Source organism: Temnothorax nylanderi, unplaced genomic scaffold, assembly GCF_030848795.1.
Source record: "Temnothorax nylanderi isolate EJ_2023f unplaced genomic scaffold, tnyl_v1.0 TNYL_tig0589_pilon, whole genome shotgun sequence".
Taxonomy (NCBI): domain Eukaryota; kingdom Metazoa; phylum Arthropoda; class Insecta; order Hymenoptera; family Formicidae; genus Temnothorax; species Temnothorax nylanderi.
The window spans coordinates 59218-81964 of record NW_027249651.1 but is presented as its reverse complement, the minus strand read 5'-3'; the positions used below and the strand labels follow the sequence as shown (position 1 = coordinate 81964).

Below are 22747 nucleotides of genomic sequence, written 5' to 3'. Positions count from 1 at the left end.
CAGTAAACTCACCATACGGTACGGAGAACGTGTAACTTAACTTCTGTAACTACCGCTGAAGATGGCTCAAAGCTGAGCCAAAACGTACGGATCGATGTAATGTATCAAAACGACAAATAAATCAGTTATTTCTGATATTACGCACTGTGATCTGCGTCTGACCCTCATAGCCTTGACTTCTCCTATCAAAATAATTAGCAAATCAAATTTTTGTTTTAATTTTATATTCTTAACTGAAGAACTGAATAATTAGAATTTAGAATATTATTTATTTTAAGTAGTATTATCAAGAAAACATTGTATGTAAAGATCATCGTTACTTAAAAGAAGAGAAAACTGAGTAATTGGTTTTCTTAGCACTAGAATGATATTTTTTGCGTGTGCGTATACGGCACGCCATTTTACTATTTAATACCATCATAAAAATTCTACCAAATTAAATTGATACTCAAAGAAAAGAAATTATTATTATGTCTAGACATACTTATAATTCATTGAATTATTATTAAGCTATAATTGAAAATGCAGAATTACAATTATGTCTATTAGACAAAATATTAATTCTGAATTTATTTTACGTTATGACATAAAAAATTTTCGAGAATTAAAATTATGTACATAATTGTAATTCTCAAATTTTACTTATGTACGCAATTTTAATACTTGAATTTCTATTATGTACACAATTGTAATTCTGGAATTACTTTTTTTCTTTTGGTAAGTAACGGGGTTCTTTAAGAAAGAATATTTTCTTGATAATAATCTTAAAATGTATTCATCACAAATTTTAGAAAAAGTCTTTATCATGTACTGGAAAAAAGAATTTATACTCCTTCAAAGAACATTGTTGGATTATGAGTAATTTCTCCGCTACACATGATCGGCTGATGTGCGGCGCTGTATGCGCGAGAGTGTGTCAGTGCGTGTCGCGAGACGGGAGAGAGCTGTGTGGTGCTGAACTAAGCGGAGACGATACTCAGCTGATCACGAGTATACTTGTATCCATGTGAATCATGGAGGTAATTAGGTATAACTCAATAAATATATATTAGTTCAAAAGGAGAAAGCTGTAGCAAAGTGAGTGAACACCTTATTTCACCGATCCAGACCGATTTTCCAAACATGGTAGCAGAGCGTGGTTCTGAGTGAAAAGGGTTATGTTAACACGTGCTTTCGAATTTTTCGGAAAGAAAGAACACTCGGAAGAAGAATCAGAAGAGAAACTGAAAAAGTTAAGAAAATATTTAAAGAAATTATTCAGAGAAGAGATTGAGAAAATCTGTATACTGAAGCACGAGATCGAAGATTCAGAAAGTTCCAGAGTCGAAATTGAAATTGAACAAGAAGAAATCGAAATGGCGTCAAATGACGATTTCAAGATCCCAAGATTTAGTGGAAGTAACTACAGCATTTGGAAACACAGAATTTTATTATTTCTGGAGTACAAAGAGTGTCTCGAACCAGCGACACGTGATAGAATAAATGAAGAAGAAGCTGAGTGGAAGAAGAAAGATCTCAGGGCAAGAAACATCATTTATTGCAGTGTCACCGACGACCAACTTGAATTTGTGCGAGGCGAAACTACGGCCCGAGCAATATTGAAGAAATTTGATCAGCTGTATCTACGAGAATCTACAGCCCTGCAGCTTAATGTACGAAGCAAATTGAACAGACTGAGTCTGCGTGATTTTGACAACGCGAGCGCATTTTTTTGCGAATATGAAAAGTTGATCAATGAGTTAAAAAGTGCAGGTGCTAATATAAATGAAAGAGAAAAATTAGACTATTTACTGAAAATATTGCCCGAATCAATGTTCCATTTTGCCGACATAATTGATTCACAACCAGAGCAAGAGAGGACATGTGAGTTCCTGAAAAGTGAAATTTCCATGTGGGAGTCAAGTCGGAGCGACCATGGAAAAGGGAAGCATAGTGCATTCAACACTGAAAAAAGGAATGGAGCATGTCATAATTGTGGAAAATTCAGCCATTACAAAAGAGTTTGCCGAAACACGTGGCAAGCCGGAAACGGAAGCGGCAGAGGTGGCAACCGTGGCGACAACCATGGAGGGGCGCCAGCGCAAGGAGGTGCGCACAAGCAGCAGCAGCAACCGTACCAGCAGACCAGAGGCCCTGCGAGGGGGGGCGGTCGTGGCGGCAGGAGAGGGAGTTGGCAGCAGCGCGGCGGAGCAGCGGGCCACTACTCGGAGAGAGACAACGACTCTTCGGCAACATTCCTGGCGCAGGTAGAGTGTAAGCGCGCACGTGCACCCGAGTCCGGGAACGAACCCGAGACCGCGGCTTACGCGAGCGAAAAATGCAACATTGAATGGATCTTGGACAGCGAATGTTCAGATCACATTATAAATAATGATAAGTTTTTTGATGAATTTTTTTGTTTTGAAAAATCCAATTAAAGTAAAAGTAGGTGATGGTAGGACTTTAGATGGTACGAAAGTAGGAAATGTTACTACATACTTTGAAATTAACGGAAAAAGAATGAAAATTAATTTGATTAATGTCTACTATGTCAGAGAAATGAACAAGAATTTAATTAGCTTTGCAAAAGTCACTGATAGGAATAAAATAGTATCTATTGGTAGTATTGCAAAAATTTATAATGAAAGTGGAAAATTAATAGGAATTGCAGTGAAAAATAATGGACTGTATAAGATCCAGAGTTACAGTAGTAAATCCGATTCGTATGTAGGAATTATCGAGCAAATGACACAAAAGGAAAAATTTCATAGATTATTAGGCCACGTAAATTTCCAGTACTTGAACAAAATGTGCAAAGAAAAATTAGTTGACGGAATGCCCGAGGATCTAGAACAAATTCATTTAAAATGCGGAACATGTTTGCAAAATAAAATGCACAACCTAAAATTTGAAAATAATAGATACAGAGCGCAAGAGATTTTAGAAATAGTTCACACCGATGTAAATGGACCGCATACCACGACCACGGCTATGACGGATCCAAATATTTTGTAACATTCATAGATGATTACAGTAAGTGCGCAGTAGTTTATCCAATTAAAAATAAAAATGAAGTGACTAAAAGTTTTGAAAATTTTATGAATTTAGTTGAAAATCTTACTGGTAAAAGGATTAAGAAACTGAGATGTGATAACGGGCGCGAATTTATTAATAATGATATGAATAAAATTTTACATGAAAAAGGGATAATTCTAGATACTTGTCCACCGTACACGCATCAGCTGAACGGAACAGCAGAGCGGTACAACCGATCTATAATGAATTCCGCACGATGTCTTTTACAAGAGTCAAATTTACCGAGAAAGTATTGGCCAGAAGTTATTAAAACAGCCGCGTATTTAAGAAATAGAACTATTACAAATACTATGGAAAACAAAACGCCATTTGAGATTTTACTCAACGAAAAACCGAATATTAAAAATTTAAAGGTGTATGGAAGCAAAGTTTTTGCCCGAGTTTTCGAGGGTAAGAGAGATTCAAAATGGGATCGGAAAGCAGATGTAGGAATTTTAGTAGGTTATGAAAGAAATGGATATAGAATCCTGGTTGATAATAAAATTATAAAAACACGAAATGTAGAAATTGTTGAAAATGAAGAAAATCTAGTAGGTTTTAGTGATCCAGAGATACATGATAGTGAGTCCGAGAATAAATTTGATGAAAATTTTGAAAATAGCGAAATAGAAAATTCCGAGGAAGAAAAGGTTCAGAGAGAAATTGTTAATAACAATCGGCTTAATGTTAATAGTCAGAGAGATACTAGAAAGCTAAGTAACAGTTCGAATCGAAGTGATGATTTAGACTATTTAGATGATGAATCGAGACGGTCAAAGCGAGATAGGAAAAAACCCGAGAGATACGGAAATCCAATTGAAACAAAAATTGCATATGTTCATGTAGTAAGTGCGAAAAATCCACTAACGTACGCTGAAGCGGTAAATAGCGACGAAAGTAAATTATGACTAGAAGCAATGAATAGAGAGATGTTTTGCTTAAATAAAAATAAGACTTGGATTCTTGTTGAAAAACCAGGGGGTGTAAAAGCATTAGAGCTAAAATGGGTGTTTACGAGCAAATCCGATGAGAGTAAAAAGGCGAGATTAGTTGTTCGCGGATTTCAACAAGACGAAATTTTAGAAGATTTATATTCGCCAGTAGCGAAAGTACAAACGTTGAAATTATTGCTTGCATATTGTTGTCAGTTCGGAATGTATATTGAACAAATGGATGTTGAGACTGCATTTTTGAATGGGAGCGTGAAGTCGGAAGTTTATGTAAAACAACCACCCGGATTTGAAGATGGGTCAAATAAAGTGTGCAAATTAATCAAAGCGTTATATGGTTTGAGAGAGAGCCCGAGACAATGGTATGAATGTTTTGATGAGCATATCCAGAGTTTAGGTTTTAAGAGAAGCGAAAATGATTATTGCTTGTATATTAGTGAGGATGGAACAATCTTTATAATATTATTTGTTGATGATCTCTTGATTTGTGGGAAAAATAAGAAAAGAATTGATGAAATAAAAAAGGGTTTGTCAAAAAGATTTTCCATGAAAGATTTAGGAAAAGTAGAAAAATATTTAGGCATAAGAATAAAATATGATCAAAAGAATGGTCAGATGACACTAGACCAAAGTGAATATATCGAGTCACTAGCAGTTAAGTATAATTTAGAACACGCAAAATTGTACCAGACTCCAATGGAGCAAAATTTGAGCGTTGAACCCGCGCAGTCAGTACCCGAGAATATAAAATATAGAAATATAATTGGAGCGTTGCTGTATATAAGTACAGGCACGAGACCCGAGATAAGTTATAGTGTAAACTATCTCAGTAGATTTCAAAATAGTTATGATGAGACGCATTATAAATATGCATTAAGAATATTGAAATATTTGTATTCGACAAAAGACTTGAAACTAACTTATAGAAGAGATTTAAATGCAGAAATTCTAGACTTTTGTGGATGCTGACTGGGCAGGCGATAAGTTAGATCGTAAGTCGACAACAGGCTATGTCATTAGATTATCTGGAAACGTGATATATTAGAAATCCCGAAAACAGGGCAGTGTAACGAAATCCTCCACCGCCGCTGAATATGTAGCGTTGTCTGAACTTGTAAGTGAGATTAAAGTAGTAAAAAATTTATTGATTGATTTTAAAGTAAAAATTGAAAAACCGATCAAAATATTTGAGGATAACTCAGGTGTAATTGCGATAGCAAAATTTGGAAACTTAACTAAAAATTCAAAATATATCGAAGTACATCATCATTTTGTTAACGAGAGTTATGAGCAAGGTGTTATAGAAATCTTGAAAGTAGTTTCAGAGTCAAATCTGGCAGATACTTTGACAAAAGCTCTAGGTAGAGTTAAGTTTGAGAAATTTAGAAATTTATTAAGAATTATTTAAATTTAATTGTGTATTATTAAATAAAAGGTATTGCGAGTATAAGATTGTGTAGCGTATAAATTAAGGAGGTGTGTTGGAATATGAGTAATTTCTCCGCTACACGTGATCGGCTGATGTGCGGCGCTGTATGCGCGAGAGTGTGTCAGTGCGTGTCGCGAGACGGGAGAGCGCTGTGTGGTGCTGAACTAAGCGGAGACGATACTCAGTTGATCACGAGTATACTTGTATCCATGTGAATCATGGAGGTAATTAGGTATAACTCAATAAATATATATTAGTTCAAAAGGAGAAAGCTGTAGCAAAGTGAGTGAACACCTTATTTCACCGATCCAGACCGATTTTCCAAACAAACATTATAAAATTTTATCAAAGAAAAGTCAAAATAATAAGCAAATCAAATTTTTGTTTTAATTTTATATTCTTAGTTGAAGAATTAAACAATTTGAATTCAGAATATTACTTGTTTTAAGTAAAGAGAGTAAACAGTTACTTAAAAGAAGAGAACTAAAATAGAGAAATTGGTTTTCTTAGCACTAGAATAATATTTTTTGCGTGTTAATTTTGCGTACATAAATAGCAATCGCGATATAAGATCGCGAGCCAAAAAATAATTATTTTTTCTTTTTGTGGCAAGAAAATGATAGAGCGCTATTATTTCCACACACCACCTTGCGGCAGATAGCATGGCGCATTTTTTTAAGTGGTATCCTTAGTAGGTCTAATCCACTTTGTATTAAAATATTCTCATATTTTAATGAAAGAACTGTTCGAAGTGCCTTCCTCGTTCTCGTATACAGAGTTCGGCCCTTCAATTAATATTGCGCGTAGCGCGGTGCGCCATTTCCGGCGTGATGGTATCAAAAGCTGCGAGAATTTCTTCTCGTACCTCAGTTTCTGTACCACCACGCCGGTGTACTCGACTAAATCTTTGATGTAACCCCAAACGAAATAGTCGAGCACGTTAATATCCGGCGACCGCGCCGGCCAAATGATTGTGCCACCTCGACCCATCCATCTGTCCAGATATCGCGCGTCTAAAACATTTCGCGCCTGTCGCGAAAAATGCATTTTCTAATACGATGGGGCTCCTGCGGATTTTTCGCGAAAGGCGCGAAATGTTTTAGACGCGCGATATCCAGACAGATGGATGGGCCGAAGTGGCCTAATCATTTGGAAAAAGGCACTTCGAACAGTTCTTGCATTAAGGGGTCATATACGTTTCTCGGCCCTGAAAAGTGGTCCAATAATTATGAGGGATTGCCAGAAAACTATTAGACTGATTAAGTTAAATCTTTTTTTATTGTAAAGAGTGTCTTTTGCAGGAAAGAAAACATACACTAAGAAGAAAAAATACAAAAAAATGTAGCGGCTGCGTGCCGACGTCTTTTTTCGCGCAGGCACAAACGGTGGGCATGATAACTGCCTCAGCATTCGTCCGATTAACTTTATTTTTTAAATACATATTTCTAATAAGATTCTTTATCGTGTATCGAGGGCTTTTATTGATAAGTTTAATCATGTTTTAATAATAATAAAAAATGTAACGACTTTTTCAGAAAAAATCACGACAACTTTTTGAAAGTGTGACCATTTCCGTAATTTTTTTTTTCGAAAAAACCCCCTCGATACACGATAAAGAATCTTATTAGGAATATGTATTTTAAAAAATGAAGTTAATCGGACGAATGCTGAGGCAGTTATCATGCCCACCGTTTGTGCCTGCGTGAAAAAAGACGTCGGCACGCAGCCGCTACATTTTTTTGTATTTTTTCTTCTTACTTACAAGGGAACGGTCGGGGGTGTCCGAGACCGATTTGGATGCGCTTTGGATATGTTGTTGAGCATCAAAAAATATTAGACTCGTATTTTTTTTGCGGCTTATCTCGACGTTTATTGGTCGAAAAAACCCGATTTAGAACCTACCCGATTTGGATGCGCTTTGAATATGTTGTTGAGCATCAAAAAACATTAGACACGTGTTTTTTTTTGCGGCGTATCTCGACGTTTAGGGGTTGAAACAACCCCTCGAAAATAACGGATTTTATAGTTTTTAGCGAATATCTTCGAAAATATAAGGCGTATGAAAAAAAGTTTGGTACAAAAGGTTTATGGCTTTTTGTGCTCTTTACAATGGCGTAATCAGATTTTTCAAATTTGTCACATTTTTTAATTTAACCCCACCCCCACCTATTATTTTTGCCAAATATAACAATTTTTCCAACGCAAATTTAAGAGCGTCAAATGCCAAATACATCCATGTGTATTTTTATTATGATACCATTATTAGATTTTTGGCAAGACGAGATGATATGTGGTATAGGCGTCGCGCTGTAGGTAGGTGTTGCGTTATTTTTGTTTAAGTTGCGCCGTACGCTTAAAAATTTCCATTTCAACTCCGGGATGACCGAAAGCGCTGATGCGAAGGCCAGCGCAAGGCTATTTCGAGAGTCCTGGACTAGCAACGGAATGTCGACTCCGACATTATAAATACCGCCGAATTGTATCGGGCGGGCAGTCGCAAATTGGAAAGAGACGGTATCAAACCTAACAAAGACCACTCCATTAATTATAAAGTGCGTATTTATTTATATAATTAAAGTTCGAGACAAATATTTAATTTTAATATCTTTCAGAATGAAGTTTAATCCATACAATGTAATAATGCTACTTTCTGCAACTTTCACTGCTTTCAACTATTCACCTCTCTCTCTCTCCAAATTATATTATGTACTTCTCGCTCAGCGACTCAAATCTATCTGCCGTCCGTCCGTGCCTTCCTTCAGAACGCGCGAAGGCTTTCCCCTACTCCATATAACCTTCCGGACTTCCTGCTTATTTATTTTCGTGCTAACGCTATCGAAATAGCGTAAACTCCTCGCTGTCAGCGCCTAGTGCTGACCTTCGCATCAGCGCTTTCGGTTGTCCCGGAGTTATAATTGGGATAGTGTATTATTGTAGCGGTTAATGTGACGCACGTTCAAATTTGCGACTGCCCGCTCGATCTTACAATTCGGCGGTGGTATTTATAATATCGGAGTCTACATTCCGTTGCTAGTCCAGGACTCTCGAAATAGCCTTGCGCTGGCCTTCGCATCAGCGCTTTCGGTCATCCCGGAGTTGAAATGGAAATTTTTAAGCGTACGGCGCAACTTGAACAGAAATAACGCAACACCTACCTACAGCGCGACGCCTATACCACATATCATCTCGTCTTGCCAAAAATCTAATAATGATATCATAATAAAAATACACATGGATGTATTTGGCATTTGACGCTCTTAAATTTGCGTTGAAAAAATTGTTATATTTGGCAAAAATAATAGGTGGGGGTGGGGTTAAATTAAAAAATGTGACAAATTTGAAAAATCTGATTACGCCATTGTAAAAAGCACAAAAAGTCATAAACCTTTTGTACCAAACTTTTTTTCATACGCCTTATATTTTCGAAGATATTCGCTAAAAACTATAAAATCCGTTATTTTCGAGGGGTTGTTTCAACCCCTAAACGTCGAGATACGCCGCAAAAAAAAAACACGTGTCTAAGGTTTTTTGATGCTCAACAACATATTCAAAGCGCATCCAAATCGGTCTCGGACACCCCCGACCGTTCCCTTGTTAGTGTATGTTTTCTTTCCTGCAAAAGACACTCTTTACAATAAAAAAAGATTCAACTTAATCGGTCTAATAGTTTTCTGGCAATCCCTCATAATTATTGGACCACTTTTCAGGGCCGAGAAACGTATATGACCCCTTAAGGCTCCTGGTCCCTCAGCTGTGAACTCCGCGTTGACAGTGGCGACATAGCTGGCAGCGGTAGGAATAAGAACTCCTACGACTCTTACAGAGTACCGCATGATAAGCAGTGCTGCGATTTCGAGCCCCGGCACGCCAGCGAATTTCCCCCTCCACTACGCACACAAGTGACGCTCGGTCTATCGGTGTGTCGGCAGTGCTCGGCCGTGCCGAGCGAGAGGGAGAATATCACTCCCTCTTTGTCGCTCTCACTTAGCTCGCGCGATCGACGATGTTTTTACGCTGCGGAACCGCCTCGGCGAGAATTTATCGCTGTTCGCCAGAGTAACCGGCGTGACGCCTGGCTCACGCCAGGAAGGATTCCTTTGGCGGTGCGACGTGACGATTGAGAATCAGATGTCGAATCGATCATGCATTGTCAAATATATAATGTTTATCATATTAAAATAAATAAAAATATTTACATCTATAATTGTAAAATATAGTACAGAATAGATGAGAAAAATTTCCATCCTACAACGTACATAACACATTTAATAAAAGAAATAATATTAAATTACTATTTAAAAAATAAACATTAAATAAAAATTAACAGCAATGAAAACTTTAATCGACCCTACTGGCCATTGTAATTGTCATGACAATACGTCTATTACTACGTTTACGCGAGCGTTACTTTTGTAGTAACTTACGATAATTCACTTGTTTACGCGGAGTAAATTATCGTAAGTTACTACAAAATCCCGTTTACGCGAAAGAAAATCCCGTTTACGCGAAGGAATTATCGTAAGTTACTACAGAAGTAACGCTCGCGTAAACGTAGTATATATGACTATTATTTCGTAACAGAACGTTAATAGAAATAATATGTAAGTTGTTTTTTAATCGAGATATAAAAATTCGACGATTTCGCTTCTTCTATGATATCGTGTAATATTAAAAAAATTATATTTCTATTGCTTTTTTGAAGATAAGGTGAAGTACGTAGGGCTATATATTTGTGTCACTTACAGAAAAAATTAAATAAAAAATTGCACACATGAGTAATATAAAATGTGGTATAAAATAATATAAAATTTTATAAAGTGAGATACTGTAAATGTAATGTTTTATTACTAAATGACTTTTATTTTTTTATTACTGTATTACTAAATGACATTAAAAAATCTAAAATTGAAAAATTTTCATATACTTATTTTCGCGGTATATCTGTATGTAATGATCTATATGTTTCAAAAGTTTGCAAACCTTATCTTCAAAAAAACAATACAAATCTAATTTTTTTTATATTACACGATTTCATAGAAGCGAAATCGTCTAATTTTTATATCTCGATTCAAAAACAATTTACATATTATTTCTATTAACGTTTTGTTGAGCGATTAAAATCATATAATAAAAGTTGAGATAAATAACTAATAAAAAATAATTTTCTAAACGTTTATATATTTTAAATGTTACATTTATTTCCATTAAATCGTCATAGAAACATAAAGCTTTTCTACACCGTGAACAATACATTAATTCATACTACAAGTTTATTATAGAGAAGCATTGCAAAATCGATTATCTATAGATAAAATAATATATACATTCTTTATTTGTTGTTCATGACTTTTAATAGTCGGGATTTTATGATAATTTAATCGAAATAAATTATATGAAGAGAGCAAAGTTTTGTTAAATTGTACAAACTTCTTTATTTTTTAAAGTAAAAAATAAAAGTATTACAAAATATATATTGTGACGTTGCAGTTTCGCTGCATAGTTGCAGCGCCCCGCCGCCGTCACAAGGCGCGGGTTTCGCGACCTTTTTCACGCCCGAGGACGGTTCAACGAATCGATGCGAGATCTCCAGGGGCATATTATAATTGCGTTACAAATTACTGATCCCTTTTATTTTATTTTGTATCATTTGCGTGGCGCCTCACCGAGCCGAAGACCGGAGTTTCCTGAGAGGATGCAGAGGACGCGAAAGCGGAGTCGACGAGAAGGGTAACGGCGAGAGACCGGACGACGGAAAGCGGATCGAAGCGACTCGCGGGCCGCCGAGAGCGACGGAGCGCAGGAAAACACGCGCGCGGCGCGTGACACAGCGGCGGGCGGACCCATAATGGCAGGGCCCCGGGACGCCGGGGCTAAATCAGCTCATCTGCCCTCCTCACACTGCTGACCGGATTCCGGGATAGGCGGCCGCCATTCCCGAACCGAAAAGGAGGAACACGGAGGCAGACACGTCCCGTCCGCCGCCGGGAAGAATCCCGGAAAAGTTGCCGCGCGAGCGAAGGGCCGTTTAGCGCCCTGCGGAAAGCCGTAATTCACGGCCCTACGCACGAATCCGCCGCGAGCCTGCGAGCTCACCCCTCATTGGTCCGCGCTCCAACGTCGCGGGGCCGCGTACGCCCGGGGTGGGGTGCGCTATCGATTCCGCCATCGAGCGAAATTTCGGGAGCATTCGTAAATCGTCCTCGGTAATCGACGCACGTCGAGAGTCAAGTCGCGGTATTGTCTCGCATTCCGGAGCTGAGTACGACGTCCGGCTGCTATCTTAGCGACCCTTGGGACGACTGCGAGGACCCTCGGGAGAGGATCTTCCTACGGTGAGGTTGCCTCGGTAGCATTTCATGTAAAGCCACGACACCGCTCCCCGGGTCGCGCTCTCGCTCGGGAAAATTCGCGATAATTCGCGTATCCGCCGACAAGGCGTATTTAGCGATCGATAGCGAGAGCGAGGGGCACCGGAATGGTCTCGTGGCCGTGGGATCGCGATCGGAAAATACGAACCTCTGGAGATCGCGGTAGGCGCGTCGATGACGACGTTCGAGATAGCGAATACGCCGTTTCACGCGCCCTTCGCGTTCACGACCGCGTGTCTCGTTATGCGTAGTAGTTCGCCCGGTCGAATCTTAGATTCTGCACGCGTAATTAATGGCGTCAGAGGGATATTCGCGTTGGTTTAATTGCGTTACTTACGATTCGCGTTCGGGCATTTAGACTATCCTCGCGATATCGGCTGCGTTGAGATATTATTCGCGGTAGGATGTGGTTCGCCTTAAGATACCATCCGCGTCGACCTAAGGTTGCGTCTCGTTATTACTCGCGGTAATTCCGTAATCTTTCTCGCGTTAATTCGAGTATTTCGCGTTAGGCCGAGTGTCTCGGCGCATCATTTTTCGCGTTGGACGATTGCTGACGATCGCGGGTGTTGCGTTCGATCAGAATCACTTGCGTATTCTCAGTTTCTTGCGTTAGGATAAATCGGTCATTTCGCGTTAGTTATAGTATTGGTCGCGGTAATCCCGTATATTTTCTCGCGTTAGTTTAGTATTTTGCGTTACGTCAAGCGCCCCGGCGCCTTATTCTTCGCGTGAGGATATCCCTGGCGATATCACATGTTGCGTTCGTTCCTTCTTGCGTTGGGACATTACTCGCGTCGCGTTCGTTGCGTTAGTTTAAGATTATTCTTTGCGTTAGTTTAAGATTACTCTTTGCGTTAGTCTAAGATTATTCCCTGCGTTAGATTGAGATTATTACTTGCGTTAGAGTAAGATCCTTATGGCGACAGAATCCCGGCACGGGTTTGGGAACTTGCGTTCACGCGCTCCAAGCGTGGCGCATTATCATTTCGCGGTATTTCGCGCTATTATTTCGCGTTTATTTCCGTTATGTCGTAGTCAGTCGTAATTTGTACCGATATTCTATGTTATTTGTCCGCGAACTTGTCTACTATTATTAGCTGTGAAATTATATGATCTCGATGATTTTGTAAGTTTAGTTTTCTTCACACGTTCTCTTGCTGCGCCTTCCGCGCGTTTACTGAGTTAACGTAATTTTCCGTTTATTTCTGGCGTCCGCGTTATCATATTTTGTATTCGAAATTTGACGCCCGCGTTATCTACCACCTGCTATTTGCTTTTGTTTTGAAAGCCACATTGGCACTTACTGTTCCATCCAGAAATTTCTACCGAATAAATGTTATCTTTTATCTGTTAACCGCTTGAGTTCGTGATCTTGATTATTTTGCGTCACCCCGCCGAATACCGCGCTGCCCTTCATCAACCCCGCCCTGCTATTAGGTCGAGCTAGCCATTCCCTCGCACACCGACTCATTTCGTTTTGCGTCTCGTTTTTGGTTTCTCGCGATTTCGCGGACGCGAATTTACGCGTCTGGCGCCCAACATTAGAATCTTTTCGTGGAGTGTCGGAGGTGCGAGAGAATCACCGGGGAGGCCTACCATCCTGCTCTCCTTTCCCCTTTTGATCCGGCACACGTCCCGGACCGCTCCGGGAGTGAAAAAGTCGTGACAATATATATATTTTTTTATATAAACAAAATTTTATATGTAAAAACTGACCCAGATACACACAATATATACGCAAATCTTGCTCTTTTTTTGCATCAATTTGCTGTCAGGATATATTCGCAAGCTTTGTTAGCAAAAAACGAATTTATTACTTACACCAAAAACATCGAATTTGCCACAAATTTGTGAACGAGTTTGATGATAATTTGCTATCAATTTACTTACTGGATAGTAGATATCCTGTTGCAGTACACACGGATTGCAATCATATCTATCCATTAGAGATTACAGCTATTTTGTACTCTAAACGGTAAGATATAAATGCACCCATGCGCACATATCAGTAATTCACTTAATTTGCACGATTTCTTAATGTGTCCATGTACCCAGTATACATCAAGGATACATTAATGCTTGGGGGTTTGTTAAATCAAATTAACCAATGCGTTTGCTTTATATGTCATTTCAAGTAGCAGCGTATTTTTTATTGCTAAGATTTACTGCGCAAAGCAGAATGCAGGTAGGTGAGCTGAGCGTAAATTTTATTATAAACTGCGCTCAACGCAGAATGCATTTTCACAGTAATCACTGCGCTTAACGCAGAATGCATTTTTACAGTAATCACTGCGCACAGCGCAGAATGCATTTTCACACTAATCACTGCGCACAGCGCAGAATGCATTTTCATACTAATCACTGCGCACAGCGCAGAATGCATTTCAACATTACTCATTGCACATTGCAATTAGTTTCTTAATTTTCCAGTCCAATAAGTTGTCTATTATTACAGTTTTTTAAATGTTTGTCTTACATTGTTTCTATGTATTTTTATTTATCCATCATTTCTTTTTCTATCACTTTCTGTCTCTTTGCTTTAATTATGTATTCGGGATCACGGATTGGCATGTTTCTCTCCCGTCTTGGATCAAGTAATTCCGGTAGTACACAGTCTTCATAAAATTGCACTAGTTTATCAACCATATTTTTCGTCCAAAAGATATCATCGCGTACAATCTTTTCCATTTTTAATCCTAATGGTGTCCACAGTGCGAAGATGCAGTACTGTCGCTGCGTTATATGCAATTGTCCCTGAATTTGATAATAATATATGTGACTGCGTTTCATTTTCTCATCTTTTCCATTGTTATACAATGATCGCAGATTCGAAACTTTTGATTCAATGGCATCTTCAGGTGTTAAAAATCGTGCTGCAAAAGGACACTTTATCTCCACAATTCCATCATCTTCTATTAATCCATCTGGCGAAGCGCCTAAAAATGGTATTTTAGAATCTATAAATAATCCGCAACGCTTAATACTAATGTTCAGTGCATTTTCAATGCTTTCACGTGCAACGTCTTCGTTTTTTGTGCCGTATTGCACTGATTCCACATTTAGTTCTTGTGAATATATTATTGACTTTACTCTTGATGCGCAAGAAGTACTCTTTCTCATTTTACATATGTGTCCAAAGTGAGAAGCGGTGATCATTTTTGTACGATAATATCGCCAAATACCGCTTGCTGATTGTTCCTTAGTTTCTTCTTCTATTGCTACTCGATTCATTTGCCAATCTTGCAGCATATGCATGTGTTGCGCTCTTCTTAATTCCATTTCGGCTGATGTTGCATCAGGTTTATCAGCCTGCGGACCATAATCTTTGTCTGCCACTGCACGCTTTTTATTTTGTTGTGTCGATCGTTTCTTTGTGCCACGCGCAGCTTGTGCATGTCTTTTTTTCTTATTTTCCAACTGCTCAGCTATTTCTCCTGGTTTTGTTCCCAAAACATAGCTTAGGCGACTTATAGGCTCGTTAGTGTTAAATGCGACTACTGCAGCATTACAACGCGCTTCGTATGATCCTCTTAGACCAAAATTTATTCTTTTTCCACCAGTACATTTTGATATAACAGAGTTAAAAGTTTCTACTCTGTTACTGTCTTTATCTTGTAATAAACTTTTAGCATTCCAACTAATACATTTCAATGCATTCTGCAGCTTTTCATACAATCCACACTTTTTCAATTGTGGAATATAATTTTCTTCGTTTTCTTTCTGCGATCCATCGCAGAAATATCCTATTTTGGCGCATTCATTATGTTCGCCAAAAACGTGACTTATTACATTATTTAGATCCATTTTTAAGGACACAATTTTTTGCTGCATTGTACTCTGCTCCTCCAAACGGTACTGCACAGCTTTTGTCACAGCTGTTCTAATTCGAAGTACACGACTGCCAATAATATTTCTTAATTTTCCAAATCGTCCTTTTGTTTTTGAAATTTCTTTGATCTTTGTCGCCAAATTGCGCAGTAGGTGATTCCGACATTCAATTTTTTCTATAAAAATATTGGGGTACGGATTTGTCTGTATTATTTTTTTATAAACGCTGCTATCTCCGTCCGCTATAAATGTCGAATAAATTAGTCCGCGCTTTTCTACACTTGTCTTAAATCCTTCTACAATTGTGTCAGCTTCCATGCTTGTTGAACTGCAATCTCTCCCCCAATTTTTGTAACATTTATGATTTGCAGGTTCTTTTTCAAGTTTCTCTGCTTTTACACAAACTGCACAATATTTATTTCTTACAGACATGTGCAGCACTTTGCCTGTTCGTGCACCACATATTGTGCCTACACCTGATAGAGAATCATATCGTCCTGTTCTGTATGATCTTTTCATCCAGCTTCCATCACCTATTACTGCTATATGCGGTATTCCATTTATTACCTCATTATGTTGTAATGCTAACTCACGTTCTTCATTCACAGCAGCATTCATGCTTTCTTCAGCAGCTTTAGCGAATGTTTCGCCAACAGTTTCATGTATTTTTTCGTATGTTTTCCTTCCCATGCATTTAATATTCATAGCAGCGCAACTTTCTTGCAACTGTGTAAATCCTATACCAGTTAATATAGCGCCAGCCACTGCCCCTGTATTTACATCTAAACTTTCCTCAGGGGACGGTTCACTCCAGACATACTTTTCAAAATTACACATTCGACATTTGAAAAATAATTTAGTTTTTAATCGGTGCGCAAGGGCACCGATAAACGTTAAATCGCGAAAACAGCATTCTACTCCGCGACTGTGCTCGTCAAATATTTCATGCAGTTGTTCAAAAACATACATAAAATCTACGATACATTTTCCTGGTATACTCCCACTATTAACGCGGCATGCATCTATATCGCTATTTATTATTAAAGTGTCCATTTCTTCAGTCTCCCTGTCATCTGCTAATATTCTTTCAAATTCATTGTCGCTTAACGTGCGTGTCACTTTTTCTTCCTCATCATCATCTATTTCAATACCCATTGCAGGCAATTCGGCATGCATCATGACATCTTGAAGAGCTCGCTCGTCTTTATCTACCTGCATTTTACTTTCATGTACATCTATTTCATCATCTATTTCAGTACTCATTGCAACCAATTCGCTATGCATCATTACATCATGAAGAGCTCGCTCATCTTTATCTACCTGCATTGTGTTATCATCTATATCTGCATTTGCATTTGTTTGTACTAATATTTTGCTATGGATATTTCTTTCTTCCGTTACGACTTCTTTATTTGCAATCTGTAGTAATTGTAATTTCTCTTCTCTCCTATAAATAAATATGCGTCAGATACATGTGTCTAGATATACACAAGTATATTATCCTGATTAATACTACAAAAAAGAAAGAATAATACTCCACGCTATCTATCTCGTTTTGGAATAAACAGACGAAAATCAAAGCAAAGTTCTAGAAATATAAATAACATTTTTCTCAATTTTTAATAATTGATTAAACAAACAGATAACATTTAAATTAAACAAATTTTTTTGCGCCTTTTTTACCGAATATACGAAAATTGGATAGCAAGCGTAGCGCAGCGAATGAGACGTCGGACTAAAACGCTGCACGTTGCCCGTTACAACCCAGCTTTTTCTAATTTTTTGGGCACGTAAATTTTTACAAAATTTATAAAAGTTATTCAAGTGAATGATTTAGGCAACGTATATGCAGTTAACAAATTATTATTTTAGTATTATTATTATAACATTTAAGACTTTACTAGGCACCACAGACTCGCGCTTCGTATACGCGCTACTTAGCCTGCTTAGCATTATACTCTTACTATTACACTTTTAACCCGATACACAACTGCCAAAATATTCGATGACAGTTACACGAAGCAAGCGTGTACGAAGAGAAGTAATCGGCATCGCGGGTTTCATAAATGCGATCACTATCGACATGCCTTTTTTAGAAGTTTGCTTGCTTTAGCGCATATCGTACGTATTACCACAAATCGCGGAGGAGAGCAGCGTAATTAATAATTTTTATATTATAAGGAAAATGAATAGAAATGAAACGGAATGAGCCGTTAAAAGTTACCGTCTTTAATAAATGTTTAAATGTACATTTTATTCAACCAAAATATTTTTACAACATGCATGACTTTTTCCTAACTTTTTTTTTAGTACTTGGTACATTATATTTACGTGATGTCAATATCACGTAAAACAAATCATGCTGAACGAATACTCCGCGTAAATCAAAAGGGACAACTTTATATCAGCTATGACGCGCATATATAGCACTTCTGTATTTACTTACAAGCAAAAGTATCCTTTGTAGGCAACAGTTTTTGTTACTGCAATACATATGTTATTACCTTTTATTAATCCGCGACTTTCGCCTGCTTAACCGCTTAACCGATGTTCGATATTTTTTCCCTTTGGCACTCCTTCCATACAGTCTTCCATAACTGTCGTATTTTGGCATTGCATGTATTTCTTTCTTCGCACGATCACAGATAAAATTACGTTCGACATCGGTTTTACGCGCCTCCATAATTATGAAAATAGCTTTGCACAAAGAATTACGATACAGTAACGATAGTATATATAACGCGCTAACCTAGTATATAAACCGTAATCCTTATCTGCTCGCTTGTTATGCTCGCTTGACAATAGTCTTTTCACGCAATCCGCGAGATGCGACAAAAAGCACCGAAAACAAAGATTGCGCGAGGAATAGTGGTGTGCGTGTAAATGTGAATGCGACGGTGCGTCTACTCATACATGGCTACACATACATGGCTCGGACTCACCGGGCCGAGCGAGTGTAAACAAAAGAACAATCAGTCGATCGTCTACCGCCGCATAGGAGAGATAGATGTGTGCATATTGTGTGTAAAATAGGTCGAGCAAAAGCAGAAGGGACATCATGAGAGCGAATCGATCAAGAGAAGACGATAGAAGGAAGGAGGCAGAGAGAAAGAAAGAGGAAGATAGAAGGAAGGAGATAGAGAGAAAGAAAGAGGAAGATAGAAGGAAGGAGATAGAGAGAAAGAAAGAAGATAGAAGGAGAGAGAAGAAGAAGGACGAAAATAAAGTAATAAGTTCGAAAAGGTTAGTACACTATTACTTTATTTTTAGATTTCACCCATACACCCAGTTTTCTCTTTCTTTTTCTGTAAAAAGAAGCCGTGTAAAAGATTTTATTGTTAACGCTTTTCCGTGATTGATTCTCTCGCTTAGCTCACTTCATGTTGCAAGTAGCTGTCAGCGCAGAGATAGTGTATACTTTGACAGTTTGTATAAATGTTAGGTTATCATTGTAATTTCATGTGATCAATGCATGTGACCGATTTATATATACTTCTTTATAAAAAGTAAAAAATAAAAATAGCTAAAAAACTAAGTAGCGCGCTTCTATGATGTGTAATACCATAAATTGCACATGTAGTTTATAACAAAACAGTTCATATAATTTATTTATCACTACACATTTCTTTTATAATAAACGTTATAAACATAATTGAATTAGAGGAGACCGGAGAATGCGAAAGACGAGAAACGAGGAAGGGAAAGAGAGAGGGATCGAGAAAGGCGAAGTGAAGGACAAGAACGGAGGAAGGAGGGGGAGGAGGAAGACAGCGAAGAAAGGATGAGTGTAAACGAGGAAGAAAAAGAAAATAAAGGAAAAAAAAGAGGGGGGGAAAAATTGAAGGAAAGAAATAAAATGTATGTAATATTTTTGAATCCAATTACAGTTAAAAAAAGTTTGCTATTTTATAAAATAATTTATTGCTTTATGATTTCTGTATAGCTATTACTCGTCAAGAGCACGGCACGGGATGAGGAGCAGAGGAAGTTGGAGAGGAAGAGAATGGAGAGGAGGAGGAGGATGGAGAGGAGGAGGAGGATGGAGAGGAAGAGGATGGAGAGGAAGAGGACAGAGACGAGGATGGGATATGGGGCGCATATGGCCTGGATCTACAGGCCCTGTTTTTTATTTTCATTATTCACAATAAAGAAATATATTTACCATATAATGTGTATCCAATGTTTTAATTACAAAATCTCACAATTTACAGAAACAGAGAGAGAGAGAGAGAGAGAGAGAGAGAGAGAGAGAGAGAGAGAGAGAGAGAGAGAGAGAGAGAGAGAGAGAGAGAGAGAGAGAGAGAGAGAGAGAGAGAGAGAGAGAGAGAGAGAGAGAGAGAGAGAGAGAGAGAGAGAGAGAGAGAGAGAGAGAGAGAGAGAGAGAGAGAGAGAGAGAGAGAGAGACAAAAGGGAAGAATGCAAAAGAAAAATTAGATATCAGCGTGTTATATACCCGTGCGGTAACACTCAGTCTCGAAATAGCCTGTAGCAGCGCGGCAAGACGTCTGACTGCTAATTCGCTGGCCCGGGTTCGTTTCCCGGTGCTTTTTTTTATTTTTTTACTTTTTTTTAATATATATAATAATTATGTAATTATTCCGAGAACGAAAGAGCATGTAAAAAATAATTAAATTTGGAAATGTGTGTGTAATCGAATGATATGAATGTAATGATTTTTTACATAACGTTAAAAGTTTAATAAGGGAGGTGAGGAGAAGGATAATAATTAGTAACTAATTTTCCCTTACACAAATATATTTAGTCATACGGTGTGATTAATGGAGAATAGTATTTCTTACACCTTATAACAAATAAATTTTTGTTTCAACTTTCACAATTAATTGAAAAAATTATTGACGGGTCATTTCGATTTTCTTTCTCATCCTCTTCGGAATCGTCTTGTGCCCAAAACGCGTGCGTTCCTGTATTATGTCGTGTTCGAATGTTATAAAAAAAATCAATACATTTTGACTATAAATTAAATTATTTTTTACATGCTCTTTTGTTCTTAAAATAATTAAATAATTATTACTTTATAATAAAAAGAAAAAAAAATTAAAAGGAAGCACCAGGGAACGAACCCGGCCCAGCGTCTTAGCAGGCAAACGCCCTACCGCGCTGCCACACACCATTTCGGGATTGAACGTTACCGCACGGGTATATATGTAACGCTGAAATCCTTTTTTGTTTATAACTTTGCAACGAATGCTTAGTATCAACTAATATCTTATCTATATACTCTGAGGTTCTTCCCTTGCAGACTATTAAAGTATCGTGCACATCTGCGCTTTTCGACGTGTACCCTCTTTTTCAGATCGCCGGACCACGTCGAGAAAGCAATCTAGCAGCCTCGACGCATCAGAGTCAGAGCGAGAAGGAGGGAATGATATTCTCTCTCTCGCTCGCTCGCACGGCGCGCCGAACTTAGCCGAGCGCGCATCGTCACGGAGACAAAGCATCTCTGTGTGCGTACGCTGCTGACATGTTACCGACATGTCAAGAATCGTGCAGCGCCTTACGCCTGCAAATCAATGAACTATAAGGCGTGGAATGGCGTGGAAAGTGACATGTTGACAAGCCTATTTTGTTGTGCGTGCTATTTCTTTATTATTCGCTCTGTGCTTGTGCTCTAACGTTTAACGTATTCGTGAAAGTCGTAAAATTGGCCGAAAAGTAAGATTTGCACGCGGAAGGAACGTTTTCACCTCCTTTCGATAGTCGTTAAACGGCTGTTTTTCCCGTATGTTTAGGCTTCGTTTTATGGCTGTTTGTTTATTGTCGAGGGAAAAGGGTAGTTTTCGGCCAATTTTGGAAGTGTTCTGAAACGATCTATAGTGATGTTTTATTGAAATGTCTTTTTATTTGAAAATGGCACGCACAACAAAATTGGGTGTTTTCCTCGCCTCGATAGTAAGAATCCAATATGGCCGCGGTGACTACCCAGGAGCCTTAAAATGTGAGAATATTTTAATGCAAATTGGATTAGACCTACTGGGGGGGGGGGGGGCCCTTAGGAAAATTTACTTAAAGTTTTTTAAAGTTACTTAAAGTATTTTAAAGTATTATAAAGTATACTAGGCGTAATAATAGTATACTAATAGTATAATAGTAGACTAATAGTATACTGACAGCCGAGCGTAAAGTTTTCTTTAAGTTATTAACCTGAATAAAAACTTTATAAGCAAGTCGCAAATATACTTTAAATTTACTTTTAACAAACGTAATACTTATAAATATACTTTAAATTTACTTTTTATAAAGGTAATACTTAAAGCTGATTTTAACTTATGCGTGTTGTTTCAACAGTATACTTAAAAAGACAAGTTCCCTTTCTCACCACACTTGCACCACACGAGACATTAAGAAATATTATATCATATATCCAATTCAAAATTTTATTACTCTTTTTAAACTGAATTTGTTTCTTAAGATGATTTTTGGAAAATTATATATTTGCGCTGGTTATGACATATGTAGACTATATATAACACTTACATCAAATTAAGAAGTAGTCTACCACGTAAGGCAGTTGGCTCACGATCCAGAGGTCCCGAGTTCGAATCCCACCAAGGTAAGTGTGTTTTTCAAATACGAGAAAATATTTATAATCATAGACTGCATCTTAAGAAACAAATTTAGTTATAAAATAGTAATAAAATTTCGAAATAAATAATTTTTTTTTATTCCGGGTGAATATCGGAAATCAGTGTCCTCTAGTATTAAGAGGACTGCAATCTTAAGTCTAGTGTCTCATGGTTAGAGGATATTCCTCTAGATTTTAAAATATCTTCTTGAGACCGTATTTCAGAGGAAAATCCTCTAAAATCAAGCGGGAGCCACTAAATGACAGAATATTTTTTTTGGGGTGATTAATAGTAATTGCATGAGTTAACTTAAAGTAACCTTTAAAGTATATTATAGAAATACTTAAAGTTTGGTTCGAAATCACTTCTAGTTTATCAATAGTTTATCAATAGTAATTTCTTTGGTAAACTTTCTAGTTGATTTTAAGTTTTTTTAAGTAAATTTTCCTAAGGGGGGTACCACTTAAAAAAATGCGCCATGCTATCTGCCGCAAGGTGGTGTGTGGAAATGATAGCGCTCTATCATTTTCT

The 22747-nt window shown here is 37.8% G+C and overlaps 1 protein-coding gene across 1 annotated transcript; it reads right to left on the bottom strand.

Annotated features, from left to right (window-relative positions):
• Nucleotides 1-14297: 14297 nt before the first annotated feature.
• LOC139784134 (uncharacterized) lies at nt 14298-16958 on the bottom strand. The gene is made up of 2 exons (XM_071723300.1): nt 16600-16958; nt 14298-15684 (listed from the first exon to the last, which is right to left on the bottom strand). The coding sequence occupies exons 1-2, from the start codon at nt 16956-16958 to the stop codon at nt 14298-14300; spliced, it is 1746 nt and encodes a 581-aa protein (XP_071579401.1).
• Nucleotides 16959-22747: the final 5789 nt, after the last annotated feature.